Source organism: Pituophis catenifer, unplaced genomic scaffold (assembly GCF_029215685.1).
Source record: "Pituophis catenifer annectens isolate HBS135680 unplaced genomic scaffold, rPitCat1.0.hap2 SCAF_1, whole genome shotgun sequence".
Classification (NCBI taxonomy): domain Eukaryota; kingdom Metazoa; phylum Chordata; class Lepidosauria; order Squamata; family Colubridae; genus Pituophis; species Pituophis catenifer.
In genome coordinates, this window is record NW_027256881.1 from 233,797,739 (window position 1) to 233,818,827 (window position 21,089).

The 21,089-nt window shown below is 39.9% G+C and overlaps 1 protein-coding gene across 1 annotated transcript in view; it reads left to right on the top strand.

The window, feature by feature from the left end:
- Window positions 1-21,089, top strand: part of LOC139327144 (unconventional myosin-X-like) — a 126,707-nt gene that overhangs the window by 47,841 nt on the left and 57,777 nt on the right. Inside the window, exons 4-15 of the mRNA XM_070956857.1 lie at window positions 3,946-4,133; window positions 4,267-4,401; window positions 5,011-5,135; window positions 5,518-5,531; window positions 7,185-7,269; window positions 10,789-10,892; window positions 12,582-12,711; window positions 13,339-13,457; window positions 16,003-16,149; window positions 17,311-17,411; window positions 17,764-17,830; window positions 20,986-21,078. Coding sequence (XP_070812958.1) covers window positions 3,946-4,133; window positions 4,267-4,401; window positions 5,011-5,135; window positions 5,518-5,531; window positions 7,185-7,269; window positions 10,789-10,892; window positions 12,582-12,711; window positions 13,339-13,457; window positions 16,003-16,149; window positions 17,311-17,411; window positions 17,764-17,830; window positions 20,986-21,078 — 1,308 coding nt within the window. The remainder of the gene's footprint in view (window positions 1-3,945; window positions 4,134-4,266; window positions 4,402-5,010; window positions 5,136-5,517; window positions 5,532-7,184; window positions 7,270-10,788; window positions 10,893-12,581; window positions 12,712-13,338; window positions 13,458-16,002; window positions 16,150-17,310; window positions 17,412-17,763; window positions 17,831-20,985; window positions 21,079-21,089) is intronic.

Sequence of the window (21,089 nt, forward strand, 5' to 3'; positions counted from 1 at the left end):
CGGAAGAGGAGGGGGTTGGAAGGAGGGGCCAGTTTGGCTGCAATTTGAATCAGAAATGTCGGATATTGCTATTCTTAAAATAAAAATGATTCATTAGACAGTTTGCACTTGAGAATGAAGTTTATTCAAGATAGCACCGAAACCTGACACACTGCTCAATTCTCCTTAGAATCTCAATGTATTTTCCCATATGGGGCATAGCTGAACAGAAGTGGTAATTTCCATATTAAAAATTGCCTGGGAGAAATAATGAAACATGCTCATTATCATGTGTCCCCCTCCCCCCCCAGTACCATTACAAGAAGATGAAGGCCAGCGGAGCATGTAAAATTTGTCATAGTAGTTTTGCATCTCTGGGAGAGCTTAATTGAGGATTCTGATCTTGTTCAAAACACAGTTTACTTGCCTCTGCAAAAAAACCTGAGATGTGTATTTGTAGCACCGGGAGTGCCCTGCTACAGTTTTTATGCACAAGCAGACTTTTTCTTAAAAGTGTTAATTGAGTAAGAGAGACTGTTATTCTGATTTATTGTGCGTATCATGTTCTTCATTCTGGAATCCCAGAGCACTTTATAAGAACACTTTTAACTCTTTCAGATTTGGTACAGTTAGCATAACTTAAAGACAAATATCATGGATCACAAGTATGGAGTCCAAAGATAGTTTAGTTTAAAAGGGAAAGTTGCCACCCATGACTTTGCTGTAGGGTGAATGAATGAGGCTGATTATGGATTGTGTTCCTTTCATGTGCTGTTCTGCTCCCTATTGATTTCTTTAATTTAAAATTACATTTCAGTGGAAAGAGTATGCTGAATAACATGAGAATATCTTTTCAAGTGGTGAAGAGTGGTGCCATGCTAGTTGGGGGATGATGAAAGTTGCAGTCACATGTATTTTGAGTGTAGTAAATTAAAAAGGGTTGTTTGGAGAAACATTAAAATAAACTTGTAATAACTGCCAGCAGGTGCTTTTCCTTCTGCTTTGTTGCAGTTACATTTTTTATACAATAAAAAAAAAAAAAGAGAGATCGTTCTTTTGATTACTTGATATTCTGTAGGTCTGAAGAAGGCTTCCTATTTATTGTTTAATGGCTTCTCTTTTTTTCTTAATAATCCAAATCTTTATTCAATCTTCTTTTTGATTGGGGTGCCTGACTTCTGGATATTTCACTATTCTTTATGCAACATGAAAGAGGCAACCTAGGGGCTCTATAATTACCCACAGTTCTGCCAACTATATTAAGAAAGGTGGTAACAGAACATGGGGATTTTCATGACCTAAGATGGGTAGGACCTCTAGTTCAATGGATTAGAAAAGCATAAAACTGTGGAAAGTTGATATAGTAGCATGGGTGCTAGTTTCTATTTATTTATTTATTTATTTATTTATTTATTTATTTATTTATTTATTTATTTATTTTTCAAATTTATATACCGCCCTTCTCCCGAAGGACTCAGAGCAGTGTACAGCGAAAGTAAAAACATAAATACAAACATTAAAACCAATTGTCTTTAGGGCACGGCGGAAGGCACCGAGGTCTTGAATTCTTCGTATCTCTGGGGGCAGTTGATTCCAGAGGGCAGGTGCCCCCACAGAGAAGGCCCTCCCCCTGGGGGCCACCAGTCTACATTGTTTGGCCGATGGCACCCTGAGGAGGCCCTCTCTGTGGGAGCGCACAGGTCGGTGGGAGGCCATTGGTGGCAGCAGGCGGTCTCGAAGATATCCAGGTCGTATGCCATGGAGCGCTTTAAAGGTGATAACCAACACCTTGAAGCGCACCAGAAAACCACTGGGAGCCAGTGCAGCTCATGCAGGAGAGGTGTTATGTGGGACCGCCATGCAGCTCCCGTAACTACCTGCGCGGCCGCATTCTGGACCAGCTGGAGTCTCCGGGTGCTCTTCAAGGGGAGCCCCATGTAGAGAGCATTGCCGTAGTCCAGGCGAGAGGTGACAAGGGCATGAGTGACTGTGCACAAGGAATCCCGATCTAGGAAGGGCCACAACTGGCAGATCAGGCGAACCTGATAAAAGCTCCCCCTAGCTACAGCCATCAGATGTTCCTCCAAGGACAGCTGTGTATCCAGGAGGACGCCCAAGTTGCGAGCCCTCTCCGTGGGGGCCAAGGACTCGCCCCCAATAGTCAGTGATGGAGTCAACTGACTATATCGGGATGCCGGAAACCACAGCCACTCAGTCTTGGATGGGTTGAGCCTGAGCCTGTTCCTCCCCATCCAGATCTGCACGGCCTCCAGGCACCAGGACATCGCTTCAAGGGCATCATTGGGGTGGTCCGGGGTGGAGATGTACAGCTGGGTGTCATCAGTGTACTGGTGGTACTTCACCCCGAAGCCATGGATGATCTCACCCAGCGGCTTCACATAGATGTTGAACAAAAGGGGCAAGAGAACTGACTCCTAAGGCACCCCACATATGAGGCGTCTCGAGGTCGACCTCTGCCCCCCTGCCAACACAAACTGCGACCGGTCCGAGAGAAAGGAGGAGAACCACTGTAACACAGTGCCCCCCATCCCCAACTCTTCCAACCGGCGCAGCATGATACCATGGTCGATGGTATCAAAAGCCGCTGGGAGGTCTAACAGGACCAGAACAGAGGAGCAACCCCTGTCCCGAGCCCTCCAGAGATCATCTACCAATGCGACCAATGCCGTTTCCGTGCTGTACCCGGGCCTGAAGCCCGACTGGAATGGATCTAGATAAGACGTTTCCTCCAGGTATTGTGGAAACTGTCGTGCGACCACACTCTCAACAACCTTCGCCACAAAGCGACGGTAGTTGGCTAATACTGCCAGGTCCAGGGAAGGCTTCTTGAGGAGAGGCCTCACCACTGCCTCTTTCAAGGCTGTGGGGAGGTAACCCTCACTCAATGAAGCATTGATAATTCCCTGGAGCCAGCCTTGTGTAACCTCCTGGGAAGCCAGTATTAACCAGGAGGGACATGGGTCCAGCAAACATGTGGCCGCACTAAGTCTCCCCAAAGTCCTGCCACGTCATCAGGGGTCACAGAGTCAAACTCTTCCCAGATAACAGTTTCAAGACTATTCCTTGCCACCCTATTGGTTCCTGAAGAATTAATTGGAGGTCACATAATACATTATAATACATTTGGGTGAGTTGATTGCTGGGTGGCAAGGCCTGTACACACCTATTCATGTATGTGTATACAGAAACACACAATTTGCCCAGATTGTTCTTGTCTATATGTAAGTGGAATGGAAAATGCAAGTGAGGTCTCCCATTCAGGATTTTCATGCAGTAGACAGATCTAAGATCTCTCTTAGTTTACTTTATTGTCATTGCACATGGTACAACGAAATTAAATGCTGCCTTCAGTGTACATTATAATTATAAAAATAAAAACACAAACACACATCCTTTACATTCTATATAATTGAAATTGAAAACCCGATATTGCACTATACCGTAGAATTCAATATGGTTATTGCCCTGGGATAGAAGCTGTTTTTCAGCCTATTTGTCCTTGTTTTTATTATCCTGTACCGTCTTCCAGATGGTAATAGTTCAAAAAAAGGGTGCCCAGGATGAGATGGATCTTTAAGAATGTTTGAACTTTCTTAAGGCAGCAGGAGCTATAAAGCTCTTCCAAAGAGGGGAGAGGGCAATCAATGATCCTCATGGCAATGATGTTGACCCTGGTAGTGCTGTCCTATCTACCATTGTGCAATTGGCAAACCATACACAGGTGCAGTAAGTTAAAATACTCTCTATGGTGCAGCGGTAGAAGGCCACCAGCAAACAAAGGCGGGAACTTTAATGTTTTCCTTTCCTTCCAATGCTTCTATGTTCTTTGGAACTAGCATTCAGCTACCTTGTTAATTTCACAAACCACACTTCCTTCCAAATTATCAGTTTTTAAGAAAACATAAAAAGCCCAAAATGGTTTGCCTTCCTTCCCTTCTCTTGCAGACAAGCATCGGTTCTATCTTGGTTTCTGTGAATCCCTACAAACCCATTGCTGGGCTGTACGATGCATCCGCCATTGACTTGTACCGACAGCATTGCCTGGGGGAGCTGCCCCCTCACATTTTTGCCACAGCCAGTGAGTGCTACAGCTGCCTCTGGAGGCGTCATGACAGCCAATGCATTCTGATCAGGTGAGAGAAGTAATGAGGCCACCAGCTTCCCACTTTGTCCCACTTCTGGTACTGAAAGATGGGTGGAAACTTCAGAATCATTCTTGCCATTTTGAATTCCTTGATTTGCTCTTCTTGGGCTGTCTATTAACAGTGGAGAAAGTGGAGCAGGAAAGACAGAGAGTACCAAGTTGCTGCTAAAGTTTCTGTCAGCCATGAGCCAGTTCTCCTTGGGTAGCTCTGCTTTGGAGAAGACCACCCGTGTGGAGGAAGCTATCCTCGAGAGCAGGTAAAAGGAGTTCCTGTTTGTGGGCAGGAAATGGGGAGATTGTTTCTCAAGAGATGAGAATGATGACATTTGACATCCTCAATGTCAGGGGCATACATTCCTAGGTTGCAGCCTTTTGTGGTGCTCTGTTTCACAGGAGCTCTGAGAAAAGGCAGATTTCTTATGCCCTGCAATATTGTTGCAGCTGGTATAGAGAATCTTTTGGGGAAATTGTGCAAGCTTCATTGAATTCCCCCCAGGGACTTGAAAAAATCAAACCAGCTATCTTAAAACAAGAACTTTTCTGCACTAAGAGAGGATGTACAATATGTAAAATTTACAATATTTGCACATTCTTTCTGCTTCTGTTAATTATAGGACCACTAAGGATCATGGCACCCAAATGTTATGCATTTTTGAGGTTATTCTTTACAGTTTTCAAGGCTACAAACTTTCTTTTAGCAAAAGCTTTGTCAACATCTAAACGGTCTCTATATCATACTTGTATTGATATATCAATATATATCAATATATAATCTATATCAGACTTGTATTGTTGAAAAATGTATTCTGTGTAAACCTATCTAATGTTCCTGCCAAACAAATCTAATTTTCTTTTTTTCACTAAAGCCCAGTCCTGGAAGCTTTTGGAAATGCCAAGACAGTCTATAACAACAATTCTAGCCGCTTTGGCAAATTCATCCAGCTACATTTTTCTCAGCATGGGCATATCCAGGGAGGGAGGGTCACAGACTGTATCCTTTATTTGAATGGCAGCTCTTCATATATTGCTCACCTCTCGATTACGAAAGAATGGAACCAATAAACCATCCGTACAGTTAATTTATAGATGGCAATGATGAAGCAGCCTTCTGTAAATTCCATAAATGAGGTGGAGAAATTACACTATAAATACTTTTTATGAAATTCTCCCAGCTCTCCATCAATTGCATTTTTCTCTTTCAAAGTTCAGGAAAAAATTGTAACTCTTTAATTCTTTAGATTTAGGAAACAAAACATCGCTTATAATTTAGTTACAACAATATTTGAATTCATTTCCAAGTTTTTATGCCAGCTATCGGAGAATATGTTTATAAGAGAGTCGTAATGACATTTATTTCTTAACTTGTTGCTCAGATTTATTGGAAAAGGTGAGTGAAGTTTGTTCTCATTTGTTTTGTTTTGTTTTCCCAACACTCCTTTTGAGAAGAGTGCTGTAAAAGCAATCGGGGAATGATATTGAACATAGCGCCATTGAGTATTCTTAGCAAAACTAGGCTATGTCCCTAGCAACTGCCAAATATTTTATTTAGATTTATTTCTAATTAGTTCTTTATCATCTCAGAAATGAGCTTCCCATGCTTCTCTTTTCCAGGATAGTATATTTAATTTCTCTGTTGTATTAATGTTGCTCAGTGTGAACAGCTACACCGTGTATTGATTCAGACATTCATCATTTCCAGTTGCATTTTATTTTAGAACTGAAAAAGTCAAAGAAAAGTTTTCTGGAAACAAAAATATGAGAGTCTAAAATACTTCTTTTTAAAAAATTATTATTATTTTATTAGTTTTAAAAGTAAAACAATGGACATTGCTCAGTGTCTCTGGATTCTAACATTTATGTCAAAATCAAGTTAATAAATAATCTATTCCTTGCTCTATATACAAATTTACACATCTCCTACATCATTATATATCAAGAATACAGTATTTTACTTCCTAACCAACTATGCATGTATTTAATAAACCAATATTACATTCACAAGTTCAATATACATTGATATATTAATATACATTGATATATACATTTCCAGACATTCGTTATCCCTTGTTTTTGGCATTCTTCCTCTTATCTAACCAATTATAAATTATAGTGTGTTGATTCACTTTTGTCTTTGAGTTCTAAAGTAAGTCTGTCCATCTCTGCACAGCTGTAAATTTTGTGTATTACTTCTTCTTCTGAGGGTATTTCTTTACACTTCCATTTTTGAGCAAATGCTAGTCTTGCCGCGGTAAGTATATGCAATATTAAATAGGTTACATTTTTGTCATATTTGCCATCTGTCATGCCCAGGAGAGTCTAAAATACTTCTACTTGCAATCAGGCAGGCAGATTAGATCAGACTAATCTAATACTTATGACTAAATCAGTATTTCTCAACCTCAACAACTTTAAGATATGTGACTAGCTCCCAGAATTCTCCAGTGAGCATATTGTCTGGGGAATTCTAGGAGTTGAAGCCATACATATTAAAGTTGCTAAGGTTGAAAAATGCTGATCTAGATGAAACAAGCAAAGAGTCTGTCCGATGTTTTTGCCCATGCTATCATCTGTTCCTTAACCACCTCTTCCAAAACAAACAAACAAACAAACAAACAAACAAACAAACAAACAAACAAACAAACAAACCTGCTTTACAACCACTATTATGTAGATGCAACCATAGGAAACTTTTGATGAAAGATCGTGCAAGTTTTCATTTTTTTACAAATGAAGCGAACATTCGCATACTTTTAATGAAGCACATAGTTCGATACACAACAGGGAAGGAATAGGTATTAAGAGTAATAGACCATGATTGTCATATGAAATTTACTCCTTCCTGCATGGATATCTGTCTATTTAAATGAAAAAAATGTGGACACCATTCAGGATTTTTGTATATTGGTGATAAAGTGAAAAAGGTGTGAAGCCAAGGTGCTTCATTTTCCTTAAAGCACCCAAACATGGTGCATATAAATATTGGGAGTGTTACTCATGTGTGTTGAGTTTATGCTAACCGCTTTCTGTTTTCCTTTTACAGAACAGGGTGGTTCACCAGAACCCAGGAGAACGTAATTATCATATCTTCTATGCATTATTAGCTGGTGTCAGCAGGGAACAAAGAGGTAATAGTATTTCCCAAAGGTCCTCATTGCTATGCAGTGGATGCAATTTAAAGTGGCAGTGCTAACCTATAAAGCCCTATATGACTTGGTGCAAATGATCTACAGGTCCGCATTCTCCCACTGGAACCAGTCAAATTCTATTTGGAAGAAACCATTGGGGAGTGGGGGGGGGGGTGGCAAGGTTCAGTGCTGCTGCTTTTGAATGACAGTACTGGTCTTTTAGAACAGCCTCTCAGGGGCTACCCAGTTGGTACCCACCCTAATTGCCTTCTGGAAGTATTTCAAAACTGAGAGGTGTTATAGGGCTTTGGGGCCATTATTCCTATTGGTAACCAGTGTAAGGCTTACAGCATTAGTGTAATCTGTTCCTATTGGCAAATGCCAGCTACCACATGAGCCACTGTACAATGAACCAACTGTAGCTTCCAGGCAGTCTTTGTGTAGCACACATTGCGGTAGTCTTAATGGCTGCTGACAAGAGTGTGAATAAATCAGTAAGGTCCTCTCATCCCAAGTAGAACAACAATAGGTGCACCATGACCTATACGTGCTATTCTAGCAGGAGCTGTAAATTTCAGAAGGACACCCCTTCCCCCCCCTCCACAAGTTATAGACTTGTTTCCTTAAATATAGCCTAATGAAATACCACTGGAGCAGACAGAGAATCTTGATAAACAGTAACTCTATCTTGCTAGAGGATAAGAGAGGAAAGAAGTCCAACCTCTGTGGCACCCTACAAGAGACTATCCACCGGGCCAATTTCTCCTTCCCCTACTGTGAGTGACTGGAATCAGCCACTGAGGAAAAAGCAGAACCAGTCCAATCCTCAACTCCCATAGGCAATCTAGAAGAAAACTCTGGTCGATTGTATCAAAGGGTCACTGAGAGATTCAAAAGACTTTGGTGCACTATCCTCATCCAGGTCCTGACAAAAGTAATCCGCTAATATAATCAATATTGTCTCCATTCCATGTCCCAAACTTGAAGCCTGACTCAAAAGCACCCATGTAATCTATTTCCTCTGGAGTGCACCACAGTTGGCTCCTTGTCGCCATCTCATCAACCTTCCCCTAAAAGGGAAATATGGGGGCCAAGTAATGGTCTAACAGCTCTGGATCCAGGGAGGAACTCACCACAGCCAGGAGGGGCTGCGCCATAGCCTCCTTCAAGGGCAGCAGCATCATTCCCTCCTACAGTGAGGCATTAACAATTTCCTGGATTCAGAAAGTTACCTCTTCCCCATTTGTACAAAGGAGCAAGGAGAGGCATAGATCTAGTCCACTAGTGACAGAGAATGTTCTAGAGAGCATCCCATCCACTTTATCCAAGATCAAAGGAATTCCACGACTCTAAGCAAGATGATGATCCCGTCACCACTCTGGGCTGTGTCTATATAATTCATTCTTCTTGCAGGTGAAATGAAAGCGAGGGAGCCTCAAACTTGTCAATCCAGCTTCTGTTTTAGGTTTTGCACGATACCTGAGGGGCTAAGAGGGCTGGTGATAGTATTGCATCTGATCATAATTCCCATTTTAGCTCTCTTCTACACAGGGATGCAGTCCCAAGTGCCAGTAGTGAGATGGGATTACTTCTCCACTGATTGCATTACAGTATACCAAAATTGAGCAGTGACCAAAGTTCTCAAAATATCCCCATGTCACTCATATTCTGTCCATTGACTAGGACGTGCTATTTCAAGCAGCTGTTACTAGAGGGAATATGTTCAGGTATGCAAATCAAGGGACCAGACAAGATACTGTTACTAGCCAGCAAGCGGTCACAGATTGGCTGAACGTTTTCTGCATTCTGCTATTGGCTAGGAAAGGCAGAACTAATTGGCTGCCAGTTCTCTGAGAATCCTATAGACTCACCAATGTATAATCAGGTCTGATTATAGCATCTTGATGTCAGGAAATATAGCAACTAAGATCATTCCTTATTGGGTTTTTAAGCGGAATTAGAAAAGTAGAGAAAATGAAACCGTTGATTTATATACCCTGGCCTTCTTGTCACTTGCAAGATCATTCCTTCTTGCTTTGAATTCCCATAACCTGAATGTCTTGAAGGATGATTTCCCCCCCACCCCGAATTCCTTTCTTTTCCTGAAAAAGATGGAATGAGTCTGTCAGCTACAGTAATCTGCTATATCTTTTCAGTTACCCTTTTCTCCTATTGTAGAGGTGTCAAACTCGCAGCCCACGGGCCTGATGCATCACGTCACGTAAACTGGCCCATGTCCAGTTTAGCGAAAGGGGGAAAAGTCATGATATGTCATGTGACGACAACGTAATGCCGCAAGTTTGACACCCCTGTCCTGTTGCTTTGCTCCATCTTCGTAAATATGTTCAGATAAATGTATCAGAAAGCCTATTTCTATCTTAATATGCTATATTAACCAAGCTGTAGATTTACAGGAAAAACAACAGTGTTGCTTCAGAAGGAGGAAAATGTTACTAGAATTATTTGTGGACTTACATTAAAATTCATGTAATGGATGAGATTTGCCTATTTAGGCTGATCTCAAAGTTCATGACCAAATCTTACATCCCTGAATTATTTGTGGATATGCCTCAAACACATGTCAAATGTAGAGTACTGTGGAAATCAGACTGAAAATAGTGTTGTAATAAATATTGATGGGAAAAAAAACATCTGATTCTTCCTCTGGTCAGTCTCTGACGGAGATGCTACTGACAGAACAATGAGGAAGATGTCTGTATTGCCAGCTGTATTTTTCTAGCATGCCAGTAAGTAGGTGCCTGGAAAATATTGTAGCCTATGAGATAGAGGTTCAGGCAGTATTCTCACCCCGAAGGCAAAGCAGCCATTTTTAAATGAAAGCAGCTTCACCGAATCGCATGTTGAGTTGAGCAACTGCAGCAAGCATAGGCGAATAAATCCTTTATCTACTATAAATATTTTTCACTCAAAATTCATCCCCTTTCCAGTTGAATTTACCGGCCAATGTACATTCAAACTGAAGATGCTGTCTTCCCAAGGCTGCTGTTCATTAAAAGAAACCAAAGAAAACTATTTGTCTCACTTTCCTGCATTTATATGTAACAATTCTGCTTTTCCCATAAGCAGAATCCTATCGACTCTTTCTTTTACTCAGAGGAACACTTTAACCAATGGACTGATTTTATGCCATCAAATCAGTGTTGACTTTTAGCGATCATATAAGTGGATTATCCCCAGGAGTGGAACACCTGACCACTCTCTATTCTCTACATTAGTTTTATTTCCCAGCAGGCAAGATATTTATTTCGGCAGTGCTGGCCATGCAGGGCTAACCAGTCTACTGTTTTCCATGCTTTGTTTCATCCTGCAGGGTTAAACTGGGAATGTTTATACGTGCCACTTTTGGGATCAGAACATGAAAAAACCAGGCTGTGGCCTTTGGCTCATGTTTGCTGGTCTCCTTTCTCTATATTCATTGCATTTGCTTCTTTTCTCTGTCCTTCTGTTCTGGTCCTGAACTGTTTTATTTCTCCTTCTGGGAGCTGCTTTTTTTTATAGAAGGACTCCACTTGCTAGAACCCAAGAACTATCGTTACCTTAACCAGTCTGGTTGTATAATCAACGAGGACCTGGATGACCAAGAGATGTTCAGCAAAGTTATGGTGAGTTTCTTCCTTGACTCTGGGCAAAATTTGATGGATGGATTTCTCTGCTAACCCCCCCCCCCCGGGCTTTATTAAAAGAAAAATATGCCAGTTGCTTCTTTGCATGAAGGCAGATTGGGGGGAGCAAAATGCCCACAGGCCAAGAGGGGTTTTGCACTCTTGAATGTGGTGCCTGATAATGACGTGCATTGTTTAATGACAATTAGAGTCTATTTAGACTGAAGTAATGTAATTTGAAGACAAGTCTCATCTTCCCACCAGTATTTTGTCTTTCTGTTTCTTGAATGCCTGCTTTATCATGCCTGTTCCTTTTACTTGGAGGAAATATCTGAGGGAATCATTTAGTCTACAAAAATCTGGATACTATTTTTCAAGGTGGAGAAAGTAAGAGATAAAATAATCGGGCATTTATTATTTATAGAATGCTTTAAAAGCAAAGTCCTGCATAGAAGCTACATAACGAAAGTAGGCAATGGAGTAGGGACAAGAAACAGATATACAAAGGGAGGGATTAGGAGGGAATTATCCTAATCAAATGCCCCAGAAAATAAGTAGATCTTATTACAATTCCTTTGCAGATCTAAAAACCATTAAGTCTGAATCCTCCACTTAATAAGATGCAGTTATGATCAGTTTCTATTGTAATTATTATTCCTGTATGTGATTCAGTAAATCTGTAGAAGCTCAAATATTCATTATCTCTAAAAAAAAAATCAGGAACACTGGAATCCCAAAACGTGAAGCCATACTATTGCTAGCATGGTGCTTTTTTTAAAAAAAAGAAAATATTAGCTGAATAAATTGAGATCAGATTGTGATATTTATGTAGCAGCATGACAAATATTGATTGACTGTTTGCTGCCTTTGTAACTCAAAAATGTTGAGAATAAGTTTCTGCTTAAGAAAAAAGGGGGAATAACAGAATAAAGTTTTCACAGATATTTTTCCTCCTTTTTCCTTTATTCTATGGATAATTTCAAATGTATTATTCTGGCAGTTTGTTGGCAAGAATTAAAGAATTATTCAAGGAAGCAAGTTGTACATTGACTCTATTACTGCATCAATTACTATTTGGCCATAATACTTGGAAATCAATGGGTACCGCTATGTACCATGAGCTGCTAATTCCAGGATCATATTACTGTATAACTTATCTTTGTTCTTTAGAAGAAACATAGAAGTTGCAATAAGAATTTAGGAACATGTGAATGAGAGCTAAGATTCTTTTTGGTATTATTGAAACATTAAGGTTCCATTCCACACAATTGAGCGTTACACAACATATTCCTTAAACCTCTTGAAAGTAAATTTCACTACATATTGTAGTGCTCCATCCTACTAAGTGGGTTTGGGTATCTAACTTTAATTTATAACATCATTACAGTGAATGTACAGAGAACATCTTTACAGAGGATGTACAGTGAACTTTCTTAATACATTATAGAGAAGATGAATGTATTAGCATAGCATTTGAATTATCATCTTAACACCAGAGTAAGAGCCATTATTCCAAGCAAGGCTTTTATCGTGATTCCTCCTTCATGGAATTTGTTTTTCCAGTGCTACTTTGCATAATCTTTTTTAAACACAATAGTGTCAAGTAACTGGAAGCACTAGTTAGCTATCTGTACAGAAACACCTGGCTTCTTGAAAGTGTCATAATGATTCTGAATGTGTTTTGAACAGACTGCATTTGAAGTCATGGGATTCAGTTCTGAAGAGATCAGAGACATCTTCAAACTTATATCTGGCATTCTACAACTTGGAAACATTGAGTTCATGACTGCTGGAGGAGCTCAGATTACCACAAAAACTGGTACGTGGTGCTTATTGTGAATGAATCCTCACCTGGAATCTGCTCTTCCCTCGTAATTGTGGTGCATACCAATAATTAAGCAACTAGACTATTGTGGCCTTTTTATATTTTTCTGCATTGCTGACAGGTAAATGGATTCCCAGGATTGCAGCTATTTTCCAGTTTAAAATTTAAAAAACAAATTCCAAGTTGGTTTATGAAAGGGTTTATGTATGTATCTTGCCTTTGTGGTGTTTCCTAACCAATCTGTTATTAAATTTCTCTGTCTCAATGTTCTCTTTTCATTTAGTAGCTTAACAAATGAATAAAGTATTTTAGCATCACAGTGGAAAAGAATTGTTTGTCTTTAACAGTATATGTTACAGGGAGCAACTTTCTTCCCTTCTGAAGTGCCAAGTAACCATACTCTGGGTTTTCCACCTTGAGGAACAAGGATCTCTCAATTAAATTTTGGGAGAATAAATATCTCAGAGCTGTTGTCACATACTAATAAAATCTTCTTAGCATAAGATCTTCACCATTGTTGCTTAGTCTCCACTTTGTGAAGAAGTTTGCGTAACTTATGCTTCCTACCAAAAAGAGAAGTAACATCTCTTATTCTCAGTTCTCAATTGTCTTGTCTCCTAGTGCTGCATAATGTCAGTGAACTGCTTGGCTTGGACACCTTCCAGCTGTCTGAGGTACTTACTCAAAGATCCATGTTTCTACGTGGGGAAGAAATTAGCTCTCCCCTCACTGTGGAACAGGTGAGTTAGTCATTAGCTGCTTTGCAGTTCATATTTGCTATGAAGGGAGATTGCCCCTGGATGGCAGTATTCCCATGAGTATTAAAGGGAAACGTCATTTGAGGGAGGCCTTTATTTGATGATATATTACTTATTCCCAGAAGAGAAGGATTCCTGGAACATTCTTAGTGCTTCAGGACTTAAGACTTAAGAATAAGCCTGGGTAATAAAGGCAGCTATTGGAATGGAAGAGAGAATGGGTGGATCAGCTTGGTTAACAGATGGATGCCATGGATGTTGGTACAATGTAAACAAGGACATGTGGAACAATGTTTATGAAAAAAAATTAATAGGCGGATTTTACAGAACTCACCCTGCAAACTACACTTGTAAAAACTCTTTTTAGAGGATGCAGCAAAGAAAAGCACTAGAAAAATGTGAAAACGTGTAAATAGAAGAATTCTGCTTATGTATTGGCCGAGAAACAAGGTGGATTTGGTATGGTGTATCTTTCTCTTCACTAGCTTTCCTCTAAAGCAGCGGGACCCCAATACTGTTGCTTGCTTTCATCTAGCAAGCTGCCTGTTAACACACAGCATGGCAATGTTTGACACAGACCACTAGTGGTGCTAGTATTTGTGAGGCTCCAGGTTCCATGAAATGGAACAGAGAAGTTCCACAGATTTTGTATCTGTTGTAAATTCTAAAGAAAGAAAAAAGTGCAAAATACTTCCTTAGGAAGTCAAAGAATTCTTATAAGGTTTGAATGAACTCTAGCTCTTTACCTGATGATGGAATCAAGCTCCTTGAATCAAGCTTGACTTCTGGTGGATTTCTAGACACATTGATGTAGTTTTCCTGGCAGAAATATGGAAATATTTAATCATTGCTGCCTTCTGGGGGTATTTTTCATTTTCCCCATCTAGCCACAGTCCAGATAATTTCTACTCATATGCTATTTAGCTCCTAAAATGGACTAATTGCATTGAAAAGCTAAGACTCCAAAAATGCCAAAGTCTAGCTTTGGTGCTTGTATGAAACATGAATATAAGCAAAGGGTATCGTGCATAACTCTTCCCATCATTGACTGGTGCAAAAATAGCAAGCTAAGGTTCTTAACAGTAAGGGTAACCTTTCTTTGCTAATTAGGCTTCTTGCTTCTAAATGGCCCTTTTCTCCCTCCAGGGACAGCAGTCAGCTGTTGTCAAATTCCATTTTGGCTGAGAAGGCTGGAGATCTTAGTCAGCTTGCATTGTACTCAAAGCTCATTACCATTCCAAACTTTGACATTTGGAGTATGTTAAGCAGAAGGAGCTAAATACAGTCAATGAAGGCTTTGACAGAATGCCTATGGCTGTGTGTCTCTGTTGCCCCTGCCTGTGTCCCACTGCTGGATATGGAAAGATAGGCACTAATCTGAAAGATGTAACTGAGATGTTGGATGACTATGCAGTCTGACCACTAGGGTTCCCCTTGTCTTTGTACTTCATTAAGGGAATTGGCAGAGGCCTTAAATACTGTATATGTTAGGAGGAATATGTAGCTGCCCCATATATCTTCAATAATGTTTAGTTAGAAACCTCAAATAATTTTGCCCAATTCTTCCCTACCTTTACTTTCATATATTGCAACCAATGAATTAGAAGGAGTACAGCAGAGGTGGTATTCGGCAGGTTCTGACCAGTTCTGGAAAACTGGTAGCAGAAATTTTGAGTAGTACGGAGAACCGGTAAATACCACCTCTGACTGGCCCCGCCTCCATCTATTCTCCCCATCTTTAGCCTCTTTCACACACATAGGCAGTAGTGATGAGATGTTTAAGCTATCTAGAACTCAGTTCTCAGAAATAATGGCTTAAGAAGTAATTGTGAAGTCTTATATGAACAAAGAGGAATTGAAGGGGTGAGCAATGGAGTAGCATACTAGGAAAAGGTTCTGTTCATGAAAGTTTTGTGTGTTAAGGAGAAAACTAACCTAGTCTTCTAAATGTAGAGATTTTTCAATTAAAAATACGTACCAAAAGACTCCAGTTTGTAGTACTTTAATCTAACTGGTCGTAGTTGGAATGAAAATACTTGATTGGTGAGAAGCAATTCATTTTGGGCAGTGCAGGCACTAGGTCTTTCCTCTTAACAATTCATTTTCCAGTAAGCATGTTCAAATGCTGAAGTTTTTCTGGCTATGTCTACTTCTTGAGGCACCTAATAATATGCTACACTACAATTGTCTCAAAAGATGGCAGCACTAATCTTGTCTGGCTTGGACGGTAAGCATGCTCTGCTTTGCTTAGTGGCTGGATGGGAGACCAGCAGGAATTAGTAGGGCTGTAGACAAGACTGGGAAGTTGAAATTGAAGAAACATCTTAGAAGAAAGCCATGACAAATTACTCCTGTATTTTGCCAGGACAGTTTTATGGATATATCCATTTAATCACCCTGAGTTCAGCTTGGTTCTTGTAAAACATTACTTTTTTTTCCCTAGCTCTTTTTCAAATGATGTAATTTATTTCCCGTCATGCATGACCATGATAAGTGATAAAATGTCTTCCTCCCTATTTGCTCCTAGGCTACTGACTCCAGAGACTCTCTTGCTATGGCCCTTTATTCACAGTGCTTCTCATGGATCATTGGAAAAATTAACTCAAAGATCAAAGGGAAAGAAAATTTTAAATCTGTGGGAATCTTGGATATCTTTGGTTTTGAGAATTTCCAGGTCAGAAATTAAGCTGTTGTAGATCGTAGCAAAGATCGTGTAGATCTTTGTAGATTGTCGTTTGTAGAAAAAGATCTACAATCTTTGTCTACAATTTATATATTGTAGATTGTGGACAAAGATAGTAGTGATGCATGTAAAAAAATAAGGTGATATCTGAAGATGGGATGGGATGGGATGGGATGGGATGGGATGGGATGGGATGGGATGGGATGGGATGGGATGGTAGTAGTGACACAGAGAGGATGATCAGCAAGATAAGGTCCTCAAGAAAGTTCCGAAACTTGGATAATGAAGTTTTTTCGGTCTATGACTGTATACATCGTGGGATGTATTATGGGAATGATTCATAAGGGCATGAATATTTATTACAGCCTTCCTATAGATATGTCAGGACTACAAATGCCAGTTGTCACTAATACATGATGGCTTGCGCTTAATAAGTGTTGAAATCCCAATAAATCTGAAAGACAGAAGGTTATTATAATCTGTTATAATAGATGTTTCCCCTTGGGAGAAGGCAGTTTGGGTTTTGTTTTTGTTTTGTTTTCCTCAAGACCAGGGGTATCAAACTCAATTTCATTGAAGGCCACATCAGGGTTGTGGTTGAACTTGGGGGGCTAGGGTGGGTGTAACCAGGGTGAACATGGCTAGCTTGACGTCAACCGTGTTGGGCGTGCCTATGGTGGCCCGAGCACTCTGCCTGCGAAAACGGGCTCCAGAGCTCTGTTTTCGGCTGTGACAGCTTCCTGCAACCCTTTGCCAGCAGAAACAGAGCAGTCTGCCCACAGCCCTCACAAGCTCTGTTTTTGGCTGCAACAGCCTCCCGAGCTCCATTTTCACTGGCAGAGGCACTGCGGGCCAGTCCTTTGCTGTTTCCAGGGCGGCCCCACGGGCCAGATCTAAGCACTCCACAGGCCAGATCCAGCCCACGGGCCTTGAGTCCTTACTACATCTTTTGTTTTCTATCTTACATTCTATGTTTTGTGAAGTTTTGTGCCAACCCTTGCATCAATTGACAGTTTAGGGCATAGGCTGATGATAAGTACATCCACCAGCCCATCCTTGTTTCCCCGGTTCTTTGCAGTCTTTGAGGGAAATAGGATTTTCCCCAGATCAAGATGAAAGGAATTAATTATTGGTTTCTTTTGTCATGGACAGGCAAATCGTTTTGAACAGTTTAACATTAACTATGCAAATGAGAAGCTCCAAGAGTACTTCAACAAGCACATCTTCTCCCTGGAGCAGCTTGAGTACAACAGGTAGAAAAATGAGACTATCAAACAGCGGGGATATCTCTTGTTTTCATTTCTCATTCTGGCGATTAGGAGAAGCCTTGCTTTTGGCTAAAGGATGAGAAAGCTGCTTAAAAGAGGAAGAGTGTTTGGTCACATACATTCTACCATGTGAAAGAGTATTAAGGAAATGGTACAGTATTATCCTTTTCTCCACTGTATGGAAGTTTTACATACATCAGTGCTTCTTTTTAGTTTAAGGGTGGTACGTTTATTCCTTTCTTCATTTTTCTCTTTCTTCTGTAACTGCAATGATTTGTGTTTTTTAACTCTTTTCTGCAAATGAGTGCTTAATTGGCTTTGTATTTTTCTTTGGCAGAGAGGGAATCATCTGGGAAGCCATTGATTGGATGGATAACGCAGAATGCTTAGATCTTATTGAGAAGGTAGGTCCCTTACGCTGAAGGGACTGGTTGAAGTAGGGATGGAAGGACCTTTACTCATTTACCTCTAATTATGCTTGACCCTTGAACTGGAATAAAAGGACACATTTCTGTTAAGGACATCCACAGGTCACAAAATTTGGCTCAGACTCCAAATTGATCATTTATAAGATGGTCCATTTCATCTGAGACTAGTTGGGAGTTGACCAAATCAACTTGAAACATTTCATTAAAAAAAAAAAGAGGTCAACCTGAAAGCCGTGGTGGCACAGTGGCTAGAATGCATTATTACAGGCTAACTCTGCCCACTGCCAGGAGTTTGATCCTGACAGACTGAAGGTTGACTCAATCTTTCATTCTTCTGAAGTCGGTAAAATGAGGACCCAGATTGTTGAGGGCAGTATGCTGACTCTGTAAACTGATTAGAGAGGGCTGTAAAGCACTATAAACAGTGATGGGATTCAACCAGTTCGCACCACTTCGGGTTGTTAACTTTCTGAGCAGTTTGGTGAACTGGTTGTTGGAAGAAATCATTAGGGCAGAGAACCGGTTGTTAAATTATTTGAATCCCACCACTGACTATACATACTGTATATATAGTAGTCTAAATGCTATTGCTACAATTATTTTAATTTCTTGATGAAACTAAAATAGCAAGTAATACTAAGCCTTGTAAGAAGATAATGCTTGCCAAATTAAAACAAAATCTGAGAAGTTAAATGATTCATGCACTAATCACCTCCTGCTTTGCCTGTTGCAACCTGCTGTACATGGGGCTAACCCTGGAAGCTACAATTGGTCCAGAATGCATTCGTGTGAGCAGTTATGGGTTAGGGTTGTATTCCCTATTTTTTTTTTTTAATTTGATTTATATGCCGCCCTTCTCCGGAGACTCAGGGCGGCTTACAATGCGTCAAGCAATAGCCTTCATACTTTTGTATATTTATACAAAATCAGCTTATTGCCCCCACAAACTGGGTCCTCAATTTACCAACCTTAGAAAGGATGGAAGGCTGAGTCAACCTTGAGCCTGGTGAGATTCGAACTTACAGTAATTGCAGACAGGTGATGTTAATCACAATGCTATCAGTCTGCTGAGCCACCAGGCCCCTATATTTTAAAAAACATCACATTATCTCTCCTTTTGGGAAAAAATGGTTTGGTGAACATTGAAAATGTAGTTTCTCCTGTCAAATAGGTATAAAATCAGATGAACTTGAAAGATTGTTTTTTCGTCTTTTTCTGTGTGGGTTTTTTTTTTTTTAGTTGTACTGCTTTTTCCCTTTTTCCCCTTGTTCTTAAAATGGAACAAGCACCACAATATTTCCAACTGAAAGGATTAGAAATGTCAATACTTAAAGCACTTAAGTTGCATTTGTATATTTATGGCAAAATGGCAGAAAACAATAAGCTGTCACATATTCTCTCTCCCCTCCCCCCATACTCACACATACATGCAAACCCATGCATATCCTCATACAAGACCCAGGAGATTGGGGGCATCTTGGCTAAGAGCTTAAGCGATAAGTGTATTCCAAAACCTGACTTGGCCTTTGAGTGGCATGCCATAGGTCAAAAAAAGAGTTTGGTGCAGTGCTTAAGGTGCTAAGCTAGAATTTCAGTTACAGATTGTTGAGAATATTTGTAGCTCACGTTGTAGGTTTGGCAGGGATCCAAAGACCGAGAATTTGGGTTCTAGGCTTTCCTTAACATGAAATCTAGTTGGTTGACTTTGCACCAGTGACTCTTTTAGCCCAACCCTCAAAGAGTTGCTGTGAAGAGTTGCTGTGGAGCTGAAAATAGGCAGTAATATTAAGTATGTTCACCGACTTTGTGTGTGTGTGTGTGTGTGTGTGTGTGTGTGTGTGTGTAAGAAGAAGAAGAGGGGGTCTAAAGTAACCAAATTAAATTTAGAAGCTGATCTTTGCAATGTCATTTTTAGTAACAGGTTTCCCGAGTTACTAAGAGAGATGGGCATGCAAAAGGATTGCCTTTAGATAACAGCAGCTTGGAAATCATTAGTAAAAAAAGGTTTGCAAAAACTTTGCTTACTCATTTTTGCTCTTCAGAATTGGAATGATCATTTGGGCATATTTTAGATAAAGAACTTTCATTTGCAGGCAGCTTTCCTATCTCCACAAAGGTAGCAAAAATATTTCTCCTTTGAAAAAGAAAAGTAAAAAACTAAGCAGAGGAGAAGCATGGAGCTGGTTTCAAAATGGTGCTTTGGGATATCAATTTTTTGGAATTCCAACATTGATGAAATGAAGTTGTTCATTTCTGTTCATGACTGAGTGTTTAGGAGAGGGAGTGGAACAAGAGATAAATTTCAAATGCTTATGTCAACCGAGTGCTCAAATCTATAAAATGGAAGTACATTTTAGGATTTGCTGTTCTGTTTTGGGTGTTTCTGCCAAAGCGAAACATCCCCATTAAGAGAAAACACAAATGAAGATAAAATAAAGCACAATTTGATGACAGAAGGATTATGAGGTTGTCTGAATGGTCTATTAAATAACCCTAATGAGTACTGCACATTGAAGCATCAATTAAATCTTTATAAAAGACTGGAAACTCTTTATAAACTTTTTGCTGAAAATGTATAAAAATGAACTGGTGATTTCAGGATTTATTGATTCAAAAGATCTTTTTATGGGAAGAAGGGAATAATGATCTCTAACTTAGAAGGGTGAAGAAGATGGTAATCATTCTATTTGTAACTGCTGCAAAGAAATTTGGAAGTAACTTCTTTAGGTATTTTTCCCTCTTTTGTTACCTTTCACTGTTTATTTTGTTTTGTTTTCTGTTTCTGTAGTTTTAAAAAAATTAAATAAAATCTTATAATGAAATTTCATTTAAAAAAAGAAAAAAAAAGCATTTTAACCAATCTGGATAAACCTTGAATTGTTATATCCTTATGGCTATTCCTCACTCTCAGCATGGTAAGAATGCTTGGTCAAGTGGAATACAACTGTGAAAATATGGTTTTTAGCCAAATCTAAACTCTTCTAGAATTAAGATTTGACTACAGTACCCAGAATAATCCATTTTAGTGTATCTACCCTGCTCTTCTAAAGCTCCGGTTCCCCTTTGGGTTAGCAACCCATCATGCTGTTTGTGGCAAAGGGTCTACCTTTCTCTTTGTAATTCGATTGCAGAAACTTGGCTTGCTGGCGTTAGTTAACGAGGAGAGTAGATTCCCTAAAGGCACAGACAGCACCCTCTTGGAAAAACTGCACAACCAGCATGGGGTAAGTAGGCA